The 16,215-nt window shown below is 44.6% G+C and overlaps 1 protein-coding gene across 1 annotated transcript; it reads left to right on the top strand.

The window, feature by feature from the left end:
* The first annotated feature begins 1,033 nt into the window (after positions 1 to 1,033).
* LOC134396000 (neural proliferation differentiation and control protein 1-like) lies at positions 1,034 to 15,858 on the top strand. Its single transcript, XM_063122312.1, has 9 exons — positions 1,034 to 1,107; positions 3,381 to 3,533; positions 6,524 to 6,641; positions 7,375 to 7,604; positions 7,756 to 7,822; positions 10,981 to 11,065; positions 11,551 to 11,627; positions 13,907 to 14,000; positions 15,793 to 15,858. Exons 1-9 carry the CDS (start codon positions 1,035 to 1,037, stop codon positions 15,856 to 15,858), a joined length of 963 nt encoding a protein of 320 aa, XP_062978382.1. The 5' UTR covers position 1,034.
* The last annotated feature ends 357 nt before the right edge of the window (positions 15,859 to 16,215 follow it).

Here is a 16,215-nt window from a genome sequence, read left to right as displayed (position 1 = left end):
GTGTCCCCAAATACTGATCATTGTGTGTTTTTTCTGACTCTGGTATGTGCACGTGTCTGGGCATGCACACTTGCTTACATTTTATAAATTTGCATGTTGTTTTTCAAAACCTGTATTCTCACGCAAAGGCTTTATATATATATATATATATATATATATATAAAAGATCTTAAGCCTTGGAGAAAAAAGAGAGAGAAAGAAAATTTTGTTTTTTAAACAGACAAAAGTAAGAATCGTACAATATAACACACTGAACAATCTTGGAGATTTTTGGTTCAGATATGTAGCATTACCACTCTTCAAGAATTTAAAATGTCCCCAAAACTGCGAGAGGAATATTGGGATTGGGGGCGGGGGGATCTACATTTTAGGATGCTTTTAGGATTTTTTTTTAAATAGTGTGTACTATGTTTTTAATCAGTATTTTATGCTCACTGTTGTTCCCCACCTCTATCCAATCGGAGAGGCAGGTAAGAAATATATTATTATTATTATTATTATTATTATTATTATTATTATTATTATTATTATTATTGGATGTGCATGCAAAAATATACAAGGGGGAGTAGAATGCCACTGCTCCCCATAGCTATGGGCCTGGAAATTGCCAGACCCTGAACACACCAGCTTCTCATTCACTTAGTCATACATCCATTGCATGTGCTATACAAGCCTCTACCTCTCCATTCAATTAACCTGTCAATCTATCCAGCTACCCATCAATCAATCTGTCCCCATTCCTCCCCCACCCTGGCATGCACTCAAGGTATGGAGGAAGGTTTTTCTTCCGCCTAATTCTCCATCCCTGTCTCCCCCCTCCACACAACACACGGTCCACCCTCCCCTCTTTAGTTCATTCATAAAGATCCGCAGTCCCTCCCCCGGCAGCTCCAGGTCTTTTCACGCATTCGGCTAGATGCCAGCAGCGGCTGCAAAGGGGGACAACCCCTTGCTATAACCTGGGTGGACACTACTCCCCCCCCCCCCCCATACACACACACACACACTGATCCATCCATTCTTTGAAAGGAGAGATGTTGAGCAAAGCGATACGATGGCTGGGGTTCTTCGCAGTCCTGATAGCTACGGGGGCCAACTGGGAAGCAGGTGAGGGGGGCACCTGGTTGTGGGTGGGGAGGGGATGCAGAATCGGGGTTTCGGGAAGATGCGTGCGGGAGCGGAAAGGATGTGAGTGAAGACCGATGCGAGAGGAGAGAAAAGCTAAATGTGGAGAAGGAGGGAGGAAAACAGAACGTGAAATAAATATTCAGCTCCTCAGAGCAGAGGAAGGGCTAAAAAAAAGAAAGCCGGGGAACAATAAACCATTTGGAAAGAAGCGATCAATGGAGACGGAGGTTGGGCTGGGGAGATGTAATACACCAGCTTAGACCCAGCTCTCCGGCAGCCTTGGCATCAAATGCCCTGCCTAATCTCTGCTCCCTTTTGCTCTAACTTCTCAGACCCACCCTAGGGGATCCTAGGCTGCCTGCTTATCCATCCCCTTTGACCTGAAACCCCTTCAGCTAAATTCCAAATAGGTTGGGTTATGGATAATGTCAGTGAGATGGGGGGTGGGGGCACACACACTCTATACATGCTCTTCTCTTGTTAGATCCCATGCTTCAGAAATGAGCCCTCGCTTTAAAGCCTTGGGCGAAACAATTCCTTCCTTCTTTCCACCCCAGAGTTTTGTTCCCTGGTCCAACCTTCAACAATTTAACGGACTAGATGTAACTGCTGATAGAGGACAAAGACATCCTGGCTGCCAGCTCTCTATTACAAGCCCTATTCCTTGGGATTTCCTATGTCCATAGAAGCCATGTCCACAGAACCTTTCCAAGGACACGGACTCCCTCCCCTTCCCTGACAAGATCCTTGTGCTTTTAAGAGTTCTGTGAGAAGCAGGCATTCAACAGGTGCAGCATCCTTCGATACAAAGATACAGAGATGGGAAATACTTTAACACATTACGCCATCACATTACGCCAGTCTTTTTCCAGCTTCATTGGCTGCCAGTCCAGGTCCGGGCCCAATTCAAAGTGCTGGTATTGACATTTAACGGTTTGGGGCCAGGTTATTTGAAGGAACGCCTCCTCCCATATGGACCTACCCGGACCTTAAGATCATCTACAGGGGCCCTTCTCCGTGAGCCCCTGCCAAAGGAAGTGAGGCAGGTGGCTACTAGGAGGAGGGCTTTCTCCGCTGTGGCACCCCGGTTGTGGAACGAGCTCCCCAGAGAGGTCCGCCTGGCGCCTACACTGTACTGCTTTCGTCGCCAGCTGAAGACCTTTTTATTCACTCAGTATTTTAACACTTAATTTTAACTTAAATTTAAATTTTACTGTTTAACTCTGTATTTTAATCTTATATCAACTTTGCTGTGTGGTTTTATCCTGGTTGTGCTTTTTATACTGTATTTCGTAATTGTGTTTTTAACCTGTTGGGTGTTTTATTGTGGTTTTAATTTTTGTGAACCGCCCAGAGAGCTTCGGCTATTGGGCGGTATAAAAATGTAATAAATAAATACATAAATAAATAAAATTTAATTTCTGCCTGTTAGAAGCCCCACAAAAGCCCTGTTTGAGGCACAAACAAGGCAGCAACCCTACTTTCCAACCCCTAACTCCTGTTCAAAAACTTAAATCACAAAAGGAACAGATCCTTCTTGATTACAAACGTGTTTGCTGTGTTCAGACTTTACATTCTTAGGTGCACAACTATTCATTTATTTAATTTAAATTTTATATCCTGCTCTTCCAGGGCATATGCAGTACTAATGATGACGATGATGATGATAGCTTATATTTTTTGCATAGTGCTTTCAAGTGTTCAAACTGCTTCGCATGCATTCTCTAGTTATAATCCTTAACATAACCATGTAGGTAAAGTCAGTATTATTATCACCCCATATTGCAGATAGGGAGACTGAGGCTGAAAAAAGAGTAACTTTCCTAAGCTGTCTTTACGGCACTGAGTTGCTGCCGCTGTGCCGCCAAACCCTGCAGTATCGCTGGTGTGGGGTGGCGGTGAGTAATCCCCACTGGGCCATTAGGCCTATATCAATTTCATGCAAACCTGTCCCCTCTCTTTCTTTTTGCTGCAGTATTTACTCTTTTTTGGGTGACTCATAAGTGGCTACCCGACTCTGCAGGTACATGAAGGAAGACTTGCCTTTAAAGACTGGATGTGCTGCTGTGTTAACATGTAGCTTAGTCCTTAGAAGCCGGGGCTCCAGAATGGGAGGAAGAATGCCAGTTTGGGATGGGGTGTGTGAGGATATCTGGCAAAACGACACAAAGAAACTTGCTGCCCGTCTTGATTTGAAGCTGGTTTCTCTCCTTCCTTCCTTCCCCTCCCCATTCCGGTATTCTCTTTTGCAGACCCCCTCTGCCCTGCCAGGTACAAACTCAACTGCCTACTCCGTCGACGTCTGGGCTGCGGGCCTGATGGAGCGCCCAGCTGTGGCCCTTGCTTCCCCAATTATGAGGAGGACTCTGGTGGCGACTGTGTGCCAAAGAAGGTCCCTAAGCAAGGTATGGTCTTTGTGTTTTGGATGTTCAGGTTGTGGTAATGAATGATTCAGCATACAAAATACATTCTGGTCGACATCTCGTTTATCCATATATAACAATCGTGTGAGGGAAATCGCACTCAGAGGCTCAGCGATAAGTAAGGGAAGGGTCTGGCCTTCTCAATTATCTTCTTTCCTTCCATCTTCTCTTTCATTCTTTCTTTCTCTCCTGTAGGATAGTATCCCTTCTGCATAGGCTTACACTGGCCTTGATTTGCAGTTTAGGTGTACTCCTGGATTCAGCCCTGAACCTGGATCCTGAGAATTTGGTGGTAGGCAGTGTGTTTACACATCTAAGGATAGTATGGCAACTATGCCTGTTCCTGGAAATATCAGATCTGACCACAGTGACACATTTATTATTTCTTTATTACGTGTCTGATTTGCCAATAGCTGAAGCTCTCTGGGTGGTTCACAACGATTCAAGCTATAAAATGCAACATGATAAAACACAAAATCAAAAGTTTAAAAATGGAAAACGACAGTATAAAATAAAAACCAAAACCAAAATAAAACCTAGCAGCAGTGCAAAGGTTTAAAATGCAGTAACAGATTTAAAACAACAGAAACTGAAAGATTAAAATGCCTGGGGAAATAACACAGCCTTCCCCTGGTGCCAAAAAGAGCAGAATGTAAGATCGACATGCCTTAGTTACATCTCATTTGGACCACCCCAATGCAGTCTATGTGGGGCTACCTTATTTATTATTTATTTATTTATCATACTTATACCCTGCTCCTCAGCCAAAAAAGGCTCTCGGAGCAGCTTACATTTAGCAAAAAAGACAGTCCCTGCCCTCAGGCTTACAGTCTAATAAAGACATGACACACAAGGAAAAGGAGTCAAGGAGGGAGGGAGGGAGGAGAGAGAGAGAGAGAGAGAGAGAGAGAGAGTCCAGCAGGAGCAGGCCCCGATGTTACTTCTGCCTGCTCCTGTCCCCTCGGTCCTTCTTCTTCCCCACAGGGCCAAGATGGCAGTTTGCCCTGGGGGGGGGGAAGAGTCCAGCAGGAGCAGGCCCCGATGTTACTTCTGCCTGCTCCTGTCCCCTCGGTCCTTCTTCTTCCCCACAGGGCCAAGATGGCAGTTTGCCCTGTGGGGGGGGGGGGGAGAGTCCAGTAGGAGCAAGCCCCGATGTTACTTCTGCCTGCTCCTGTCCCCTCGGTCCTTCTTCTTCCCCTACCTTGAAAAGTGTTCGTAAACTTCAGTCGCTCTAGAATGTTGTAGCCAGACTGTTTCTGGGGTAGGTTTTAGGGATAATGGGACTTTTATGTTACAACAGCTTCACTGGTTACTGATCTGTTATGGGGCACAATTCAAAATGTTTTTATGGCCTATAAAGCCCTATCTAGCTTGGGGGCAGATTATTTGAAAGACCATATTCTCCCATAGGAGTCTGGCTGGATTTTAAGATACTTGGGGAAAGCCTTGTCTCTGTCCCACCATCACTGTAGGTACGTTTAGCGGGAATGCAAGGGAGAGCCTTCTCAGTGATTGCTCCCAAGGTCTAGTCCTCCATGTAAAGGAGATCAGGCTAGCTCCATTGATGCCCTTCCACTAGCAGGCAAAGACGTTCTCATTCAGACAACCTTTGGGCCTTTAAATGGACTTGTCAGTTTGCTGAAGTAGGTTTGACTGGTGAGTGCTTTTTGAATTTAAGTTTGTCAACATTTATTTATTTATTATTGCATTTATATCCCACCTTTTTTCCTCCAAGGAACTCAAGGCGGCATATATAATCCTCCTCCTCTCCATTTTATCCTCACAACAACAACCCTGTGAGGTAGGTTGGGCTGAGAGTCTGTGACTGGCCCAAAGTCACCCAGTGGGTTTCCATGGCCAACTGGGGACTAGAACCCGGATCTCCCGACTCCCAGTCCAGCACTTTAGCCACTACACCACACTGGCTGTTGGTAATCGACTTGCTTTTATGCTTTGATTATAATTTTGTATTTCATCTTGCATTTTATTGATGTTAGCCACCCTGAACACACTTTATGGTGGAAAGACAAGATATCACATCAATAAACAATGATAATAATAACATCTCAGCAGCAATAAAGGGCTCTAATGTGAAAGCACCCAGTGTTTGGATGTTCTTCCACATCCAGTGGAGACTCCTTAGGCATGTCTATACACTCTGTATACCCTGTCGTGGTTGTGCAGTTGCGCCCCATTGTCTAAATGATGCAGCTGCCAACTCGCAGTCACATTGTTCTAGTCCCCATGAAAGTGAGCTTTTTCAATGTGTCATTTTACCACCACTTTTTACATTGCTCCTATGTCACCACAGTTATTTGTGGTCTGTCAATAGTGTCTTCAGTTTGGATTAAGAGAGTGGGCGTAGCTAGGGGCGGATCCCAGTGCAGGGGAGGCACGGGAACTCAGGGCAGGGGGAGGTTCGACAAGCCATTGCAGTAGTAAAGTCTGGGGGACGAAAGTAAGGGCAGTTATGATGAATATCACGTAACTTCAATGAACTGTAGCAGTGCAGAACCATAGCAGCACAGATGCTACAGGCTTTCAAAGTTGCGCAGAACTGCCGGGGGGGTGGGGGGAAGGGTTTCACTGTTTTCAGTCCATTGATATTTGCTGAGTGTTACGGCTGTCTGTCAACAGTGCTGCGATTTTCCTGGCTGGAAAGCCCATGCTCATTAACAATTCCTGCCATATAACCCTATCAACGCTGCTTCCCCACGGCTTTCATCCATGCTAACTTTGTCCCTGAATTACATCCCATGCGTCCCTAGCACCCACCATCTGCTTCCTTAAAGGACTTCGCATTTTCTCCCATGTAAACTGAGAGTGGGGCAGTTTTTCTTGCTTACGTTGCTCTGTAAAGTAGAACCATGTCTTTTAATGGTGCTGTAATAGGTACAGCTGACCAGCAGGGAGGAGGAGGGGATGTGTGAGTTGTGCTTAAAGTGCCTTGTTTTCTCCCCCTTTTCGTTTAGAAAGCAAAACAAAAACCCAGAAGAGGCCCAAAGACTTGCCTGGACTCATCCGTTCCCTCCTGGCCAAGCACGAGAAGGGGTTGCAACCACCCAGCATAGAGACCCCCCTGCCTGGTATGCAAACCCACCATCAATTCCCCACTTCTTCTCATGGTAGGGTAATGCTGGCATGCATAACATACGAAGCTACCCTATTACTAGCTGGGTTTGGACAATCGCGGGGTGAAAGAAGCCATTGTAGGTTCTTTCCTGGCCCCAGTGTGTCCCGATCATGTGGCCGTGATGTACATCATTTCCTACGATGCAGTGGGGGTTGAACATATCATCCAAACTGGGTGCATGGCGTGGCAGGGGTGGCTTCATACTCGCCCTGCAATTCACGACTTGCAACCCATGATGGGTTCTTTCACCCCGCCATCGTCTGAATGCAACCACTGATCCAGATCATTTGGTCCCTATAGCTTAATTTTACTTATCTACACTGAATAGCAGTAGCTCTCCAGGTTCTGAGAGATTCAGGATTCTTCAACACATAGGGTAAGATGTTTTTAAATGTGATATGTGGACTAAAAGACTGAATAACTCATTTGCCAGTCCCCTGCCCTTGAAGGGGCATTGCTTTCTGGGATCCATATATATTTCAGTATGGGTCACTGTTTAAGTGTCCCAAGTTCCATATTTTTAACCCAAAGTGCACAATTTTAGGCTTAACCGCTCTGCTATATTACTGAACTTACTAGGGAGCGCTTTCCCTGAGGGAAAGTGGCAAGACCCAATGTGCAAGTAGGGGGCGGTCTTAGGATTGGAAAATGGGATTCTTCAAATGAAAACCTCCTTTGCCTTTCAGACAGGACTGAGATGTTTGAGCCACCCAACTCTCCCACCCCCTTCCCCTCCCTCACCCCTTTCCCCACCTCTGTCCCCACAAACGTCTCCTATTCTGCAAGCAGCAGCCCAGTTCCCTCACAGTTGTACGAAGGCACTCCGTTCTCGGCCGCCACAGTCCCAGGGAGAGTGAAAGTGGATTTCAAGCAAAGGTCCCGGCCCCCAGCTACTAGTCTGAACAAAGCGGTGACCCTCAGTGAGTATGAGTCATTCAGGAAAGATGGGGGGGGGCAGGAGAGCTCAAGGGTGCGTGGAGAAGGGAACAGGATGTGTGTGCAGCCAGGAAAGTGGTCTCTGGTCAGGCCCATTTGTCTGGAACTCAAAAGGGTTCGTTGTGGTCCTTACAGCTCTTGTGGTGATGTGCACAGTGACTGGCGTCTCCGGGCTAGTGGTTGCTGCCATTTGCTGGTACAGGTAGGAATTGCACTTGCCCCTTTTTATTCATTCGTTGTATTATGAATTCGCGCAAAAGGACACAGCTTCACACAGATTGGAATGGCCCTTCATTCAATATTTATTTATTTCATTTATTTATTAAAACATTTGCATACCGCCCAATATCACTGGGATCTCAGGGCGGCATACAGATAAAATCATTCAAACAGTATAAAACAATAAATATACACAGCTAAAAACAAATTAAACCATTAATCAAGCTAAAACCAGTATGTGGACACAGTGAGCAGTGTTGAAGATATTAAGCCAGCCTTGGCTGAGGGAAGCACCCCAATGAATGCCTCCTCTTTTCCCCTGAGGGGGCTTCCCACACAGGAGGGGGTTAAATCTGTAGCTCTTAGTTAACCTTCTTGATATGAAGGGTTAAATATTTCCACAGAATGTTATCTGTAGTTTTAGATGTCTAGGATTCATGGTGCCATTAATTTGTTTTATTGTTACATTTATATCCCATCATTTTTCCTCTAAGGAACCCTAGTTACTTACTTACTTAGTTAATGTTCCTTCAAGTTGACTTCAACTTATGGCAACCCTATGAATCAGCAACCTCCAGTTGCATCTGTTGTAAACCACCCAGTTCAGATCTTGTAACTTCATGCCTGTATCTTCCTTTATGGAGTCAATCCATCTCCTGTTCGGTCTTCCTCTTTTCCTTCTACCTTCTGCTTTCCCTAGCATTATTGGGGTTACCCCCCTAATGAGTCATTTCTTCTCATTGTATGTCCAAAGTAGGATAGTCTCAATTTCAGCATTTTTGCTTCTAGTGAGAGTTCTGACTTAATTTGTTCTAGAACCCACTTATTTGACTTTTTCGCGGTCCATGGTATCCACAAAACTCTCCCCCAACACCACATTTCAAAGGAGTTGATCTTCCTTCTATTCACCTTATTCATTGTCCAACTTTTGCACCCATACATGGAGATCAGAAATACCATGGCCTGAATAAAACTGTCTTTGGTTTCCAATGTTATATCTTTAATTTTAAGGATTTCCCCCAGATCTCTCATAGCTGCCCTGCCTAAACCTAACCTTCTTCTGATTTCTTTGGTATTGTCTCCATTTTGTTTAATAAGTGTGCTGAGATATTGATAATCCTTGACTAGGAACCCAAGGCGGCTTACATAAGTCTCCTCTCCATTTTATCCTCACAACAACCCTGTGAGGTAGGTCTGAGAGTGGAGACTTGAACCCAGATTTCTACAGTTCCAGTCCACCAACACTCTAACCATTACACCACCCCGGCACTGACAGATGGACACACATCCTCCTTTATTATTATAGATTATTATAATTTTGTTGTATTATTACTAACAATATTAATATCGAGGGAAGGCAGACTTCAGCCTTGTGGGATTTACTTTGTGTTTTTCTAGCACCCCCAAATCCACCAACTGAAGCTAGTTACAAAAGAGATACACTTAAAATTAAAGAACAGTGTGCTTCTGAGCATTTGCTGAGTACCAGAGCTTAAAGCAGCTCATAGTCCTTCTATACAAAAAACCATTCCTGGTTACCTTAAGCGGTTTTTATTTCAGCAGAATAACTTAATGGTGGTGGTGGTGGGAATTCATTTTGTTACAAGTGTAGTCTGAGAATGATTGAATAAAAATATGTTTGCTCATTCCCTTGCGACGTGAACAACTTTACACTTTAAAAACAAATGTACTACAAATAAACTGACAAAGGCAGAAACAAAAACAAAATGTTCTTTTTAAAAAGATTGTTCACTATTTCTTCAAGTTTGAGATAAAAAATATGTGATGTAAGATTTTTCTCTCTCTTCTCCCTCTGGTGTCCTTTCAGTTTTTCTCAGCTTCTCGTCCTCCTACTCTGTCACCGACTTTTCTTCAGCCCCTTTCCCAAGAGTCTGTGCCTGTCCTTTTATTGGTCCAGCACTCTAAGAGCTCGCAGGAGTAGGCATTATTACACATGCTTATGTACACTGTGTCACTTGTTACATTACATGCACAGTGTGGGCATATACTTTACACTAACCTCCCCTTTGCCTCATCCCTCTCTGTTCTCCCTTCCCAAGCTGCCTGAAGCTCGAGCTTTGAACCTTTTTGAAGCTTCTAATTTTTCTGCACATTTACACTGACTGCTCTGGCTTCAGTTGAAAACAAAAATGAGCAAAATTGATCTGGTAGATCTCTAGTAATAAGCTTTACACCACCACTTTCTTATGTAAGATTGCTATTGTTAAACAACTGGGAATCAGAAATCCTGATCTACCCTTTGACTCTAGACCAGCCTTCCTCAACCTGGGGCGCTCCAGATGTGTTGGACTACAACTCCCAGAATGCCCCAGATGCAGTCCAACACATCTGGAGCACCCCAGGTTGAGGAAGGCTGCTCTAGACTATCTATCTCCTGCCCATCCCAGATTTATATAATTCCATCAATTTCATTGGCGCTTTTACAGAATTCCATAAACCAAAAGATAGGTCTCTGACCAGAGGAGATTAAAAATTTCAGCCAAGGAGAAGACAACAGAGTAATTTTTTGGCCCTGAACTAAATGGTCCCCCAGTCCTGCTTAAGATGTGCATTATTTGAGTTCTGAAGCACTTAACTAATATTTCTCTTGTCCCCTACCTACCTCACTGCCATTGTGTGTTCTACAACTGCTTCCAGTTTTACCATTACATTCCTGTTACAGAAAAAAAATGCCCATCTGTTTGTCCTCCCTGGTAAAAAAGAAACAATCTGAGCATGTGCAGTTTTGTATTTTAAACGTGCTTAAATCATACCACCATCATGACCACAGAAATAAAATGGAGCTTGCTTCTGTCATCCTTATGCAGGATATATTTTCTTTAGAATAAGCATCATTCTGTTACAGAAAAGGATAATAATGAAATAAGCATCTGTAACTATGCATATGCCTGGTGTTGTGCCGCTTATTTAGCGATGCTCAACGTCTGACTTTTCTAACTGGATTAATCAAATTGATTAAACATGGCTGCTCTTATGTCAAGATAAGGCTTATGTCAAGATATTGGCCAGCTGCTCTCTGACTTTAAAATAAGTTTGTGGTGTTGTTGCAGATATGCACAGTATTCAGTTTACAAGGGAGGGAGTTCTTACTTGTTGCAACAGCCTATGATTAATTTCCAGGCTACAGAAAGAGGTTCGCTTGGCTCAGAAGATGGCATACACAGCCCCACGAGGGAGCCAGTACCGATACCATCAGCCCAGTGCAGTAAGTGATTTTGTCATTTGTTGCTCCTTGGTTGAAGGGCGGGGAGGGGAAGATACTAGGAAATGCCCTGACAATTTTCAGTTCATAATATTAGAACCCCCCTGGGTACATCCCATGTAGCTGAATGGTGGGAGATTCAGGACAGACAGAAGGAAGTAGTTCTTCACCCAGCGCAGAGTTAAACTATGGAACTCACTGCCCCAAGATGTAGTGATGGCCACCAACTTGGACGGCTTCAAAAAGGGATTAGACAAATGCATGGAGGATAAGGCGATCCATGGCTACTAGTCCTCATGAGGGCTATGTAACACCTCCAGGATCAGAGGGGGCAACAGTGGGAACGTGCTATTAACGTCTTGTCCTGTCTGGAGCTTCCCAGAGGCACCTGGTTGGCCATTGTGGGACACAGGATGCTGGACTAGATAGGCCTTTGGTTTGATCCAGCAGGGCTTCTCTTCATCTATGTTCTCTCTGATCCCCCTCAGTACATGGACTCTAGACTAGCTGAATCTTGCCAGGTGCACCACTATCAACATCAGAAGAAACTGCTCACCGGAGAGGAGTAAGTGCTCTATTTTTTTAGAACTCTCTGACTCGGTTCGCAGCTAAAAAGAATTTCCAAGTAGCTGAATTACCCTGGGGTTTTTGTTGTTGTTGCACTAGCAGCCACCATTTTGAATATCTTTGATAAAAGAGCACCTTTTATCAGCTTAGGCTGATATACCAACTGCGCCCTTATCTGGACAGTGATAGCCTAGCTACAGTTATCCACGCTCTGATAACCTCTCGTTTGGATTACTGCAATGCGTTATACGTGGGGCTGCCTTTGAAAACGGTCCGGAAGCTTCAGCAGGTACAAAACAGGGCAGCCCATTTACTAACAGGGACTGGCCGGCGAGATCACATTACGCCAGTCCTTTTACAACTTCATTGGCTGCCAGTCCAGGTCCGGGCCCGATTCAAAGTGCTAGTATTGACATTTAAAGCCCTAAACGGTTTGGGGCCGGGTTATTTGAAGGAACGCCTCCTCCCATATGTACCTACCCGGACCTTAAGATCATCTACAGGGGCCCTTCTCCGTGAGCCCCTGCCAAAGGAAGTGAGGCAGGTGGCTACTAGGAGGAGGGCTTTCTCCGCTGTGGCACCCCGGTTGTGGAACGAGCTTCCCAGAGAGGTCCGCCTGGCGCCTACACTGTACTCCTTTCGTCGCCAGCTGAAGACCTTTTTATTCTCTCAGTATTTTAACACTTAATTTTAACTTAAATTTAAATTATACTGTTTTAACTCTGTATTTTAACCTTATATCAATTTTGCTGCGTGGTTTTATCCTGGTTGTGCTTTTTATACTGTATTTTGTATTTGTGTTTTTAACCTGTTGGTTGTTTTATGATGGTTTTAATTTTTGTGAACCGCCCAGAGAGCTTCGGCTATTGGGCGGTATAAAAATGTAACAAATAAATAAAATAATAAATAAATACAAATAAATATCTGAGCTGCAGCGGGGGCACTGTAGCTTGTCATTACGTGTGAACCCAGCAAGGGTGGGCAACTGGGGTGGTTGACAAGTCACCCAGAACCTACGGGCTGTTTTAGGATTGCGGGTGGCTTGTCAACCACTCCAACAACCTACCATCCCAGGTTTGCACGTAATGGGAAGCTGTGATGTGCCTCCACCCTGGCTTAAATATTCAAAGTGGTGGTGGCCGCCTCCACAACGACTAGGGGAATGCTGGGAGTAGTAGGACTTTTTCTGTCTAAACATGCATAAGATTGTGCCCTTTATTGTCCTAGTTTTAGGCGGTTGATTAAATTAAATCTGCATAAATTTGCACATGAAGAAAAAAAATAGTTCTACAGAAAAAAGCACCCTCTGTTTTTGAGAGGATACCAGTGTCCCAGCCAGCACCGTCTTAAAAGAGGCATTTTCCCTTTCTGTCACATCTGCAGTAAGTGCTTATAGTTAGAATTGTTTAAAAGCTGCTGACCAGTTATTTGGGGAACACTTCTTGAACTGGTAAAAAATCATTTGAATGAACTGATCTCACCAATTAATCAGATACATGTTGGAGCCCAAGTCTACAGCAGCTCTCTCGATCCAACAGCAAGAGGGCCCGCACCAAGTAAGGTACAGCACGTGACTATGAGTTAAAGGAACTTTTCAGTCATTGCCCCCTGGCCAAATAATGTACTCCCTAGAGAGGCCCACCTGGCACTAACTACATTGCCTTGTCAGCACCAAGCCAAGGCCTTTCCCTCCCAGGCCTTTAAAATCACATTTTAGCAGCTAACTCTGTTTTTGCTTTGCTGGTTTTTATTCTGTTTTCTTGGATTTGTTCCTGATCTTATTTCACATTGTTTTGATGCTGCATTTATCTCAATGTATTTTTTAAAATTATATTGTATATTTTTAATATTGTGAGCTGCTCAGAGAATGTTTTATGGAGACTATAAAATTAGATAGATAAATAGACAACTCACAGCCTGAAACGGAATACAAATCATAGAATCATAGAATAGCAGAGTTGGAAGGGGCCTACAAGGCCATCTAGTCCAACCCCCTGCTCAATCCCCCCTGAACGTCCCAACTGTAAGGCCAACACTTTAAGAAGTCTTGCAGCAGCACCTTCATCATCGCCTCCATGTCATAATGCTTCATGAAACAGGTTCCTTCCCCCTGGCGAATGGCAATGAACAGTGATGGAAGGAGAAGATGGTGTATTTTGGAGATAGCTGGCCTAGTGATAGCTAGCCTAGAGTTGGGACAGGGAGGATGTTTCTGGAAGGGAATTCCAATTGCAGCTGCTGAAATCCTTCGCCTCATGTTGTCATCTCCTTCCCCAGTAGAGAATCCCCGAAACCTGAAGTACAACTCTCCACAGAGTCAGAGACTGAAAATGGAGATTACACCGTGTTCGAGTGTCCAGGACTGGCACCGGTATGTATAACCCGTCTTGGAGTCTCTGCTGTACAAGCAAGGGAGGCCCCAAGACATTTTGCTGCCTGAGGCAGAGCAGCAAATGGTGCCCACCCAAGTCAAAGCACATAATATACAAAGCAAGCCAAGTTATTTTGGCACTGGGGGGGTGGGGGTGGGGAATCCCACAAACACATCTCCTTATCTGTCCTTGGTAGTAAAAATAAAATTTACAAGAAATTAAATAATTAACCACTTTCTGGCCTTCATGACACCCCAAACCTGTTTTCTGAGGCAGCCACCCCACTCTGCCTGATGGTAGGGCTGGCCTGATGCAAAACACATTTCCACATGACTGCCTAAACTGAGCGGGACCCCTGTAAGACCATTAAATCCAGAACCACCCTTGCCTGCTGAGCTGTAACAAGCTGTTCACTTATCAGAGCTGAGCCAGATGTGAAGGAGTCAGGGAATCAAGGATTGGAGTCAGGTGTGTGTGTGTGTGAATGAGAGAGAGAGAGAGAGGGTGGGGCAGGACCAGAGAACAACCTGGGATGTCAAAGAACAAGCCAGGAGGCCAGAGCCAGTAAAGGGTCTCATTGCCCAGGCAAAATTCTTTTCTGAATCAGTGTTGTCTTCAGGTTTTAGGGGCCTTCAGGCAATCTGTCCTCAGTGGGCCCCGTCCCTGAGTGGGCATTATTATTATTATTATTATTATTATTATTATTATTATTATTATTATTTTATTATTATTATTTGCATTTTTATACCGCCCAATAGCCGAAACTCCCTGGGCGGTTCACAAAAACTAAAACAATTCAAAGTGTAAAACAAACAGTACAAAAACATGAGACAAAATACACATTAAAACGAATTAAAACATACCATACATGATTAAAACATCCTGAAAACATTCCAAAATTTCACTGGATAGGCCTGCCGGAATAGATCAGTCTTTATTGCTTTTCCAAATTCTAAAAGACTGTCAAATTGACGAATCTCCTCCGGCAGGCCATTCCACAGTCTGGGAGCAGCAGAAGAGAAGGTCCTCTGGGTAACAGTTGTTAATCTAGTTTTTGCTAGCTGAAGTGGATTCTTCCCAGAGGACCTGAGTGTGTGGGGCGGATTGTACGGGAGAAGGCGATCCCGCAGGTAGCCTGGCCCCACTTTGCTCTCCCTGCTATCATCGCTGCTTATTCGCTTGCCTTCGGGCTCAATCTACCCAGATGGAGAAGACAAGGTGATTGGAGGCTTCTCCTTCTTCCCTTTGCTCCTGTCTCTGCTCACTCACTTCAATGGGGCAGGTATTCCTCCAGCAACAGCAAGCTGGAGGAACAGCAGAGCCAGGGGGGCTTCAGGGATTGGGAGAAGGCTTAACTGCTGCAAAGTGTGCATTGACAGGTGCCCAATGATGCCAACTCCCAACACCAGCCCTGGCGTTTTCTTACCGTCGCTCTGCTTCCTGCTTCTCTTCCACTTTTGAAATGAGCTGAAATTACATGGGGAAGAAAGCAGCGAGCATGTGGCCCATACGGTTCAACGGGACAATGCCCTCTACTGGGCATTTTATAGAGGAACTTTGCCTTCACACGGCAGGAAATCCTGACAAGTCCTGACATATTTCAGAAGAGTTGGGTTTTCTGAGGCTTATTTTTTAACCCTAAAACTGGGAAATGGAACGGGAGACATGCAGGAGGCTCATGGCGTCGTCAAACAACTACGAGTGGCCAGTTATGAGTATGCTATAAGTCGCTCATTTAAAGAAGCCCTAAGAACACCTTGATTAACATTTTCTCCTCTCCTCTTTCCACAGAGCGGAGAGATGGAGATCCACAACCCTCTCTTCGATACCTCCACCCTACACCGATGTCCTCCCTAAGGGCAGTTTTTTTTCTTTTTCTCAACCACATCTACACCTCCTGGATTAATGTTGGGAAGGTTCAGAGACTCACAAAAAGCTCCTGCACCCATTAGGTGCTGTTTGTCTATCTTGCTCTGTTAAAGGAAGACAGCATTTGTCTCACTTATTCCTCCATCTTCCTCCTATCATCCCACTAATGGGAATTAGTTTAAACTGGGTAAGACAGCTTTTAGGAGATTTTGATCATAGATCTCCTTCAAATCAACACCTTCCTGACAACGAGCTCGCATCCCTAGTGTTTCTGATTGCGTTAGAGATCCATTTTCAAGCTCCTGGTTCCATTCATTTTCCAGGTGAAAGCATTTACCCTACCCA

This window comes from Elgaria multicarinata, chromosome 3, assembly GCF_023053635.1.
Source record: "Elgaria multicarinata webbii isolate HBS135686 ecotype San Diego chromosome 3, rElgMul1.1.pri, whole genome shotgun sequence".
In the NCBI taxonomy this organism is placed as follows: domain Eukaryota; kingdom Metazoa; phylum Chordata; class Lepidosauria; order Squamata; family Anguidae; genus Elgaria; species Elgaria multicarinata.
This window is presented reverse-complemented; position numbering and strand designations above follow the sequence as displayed.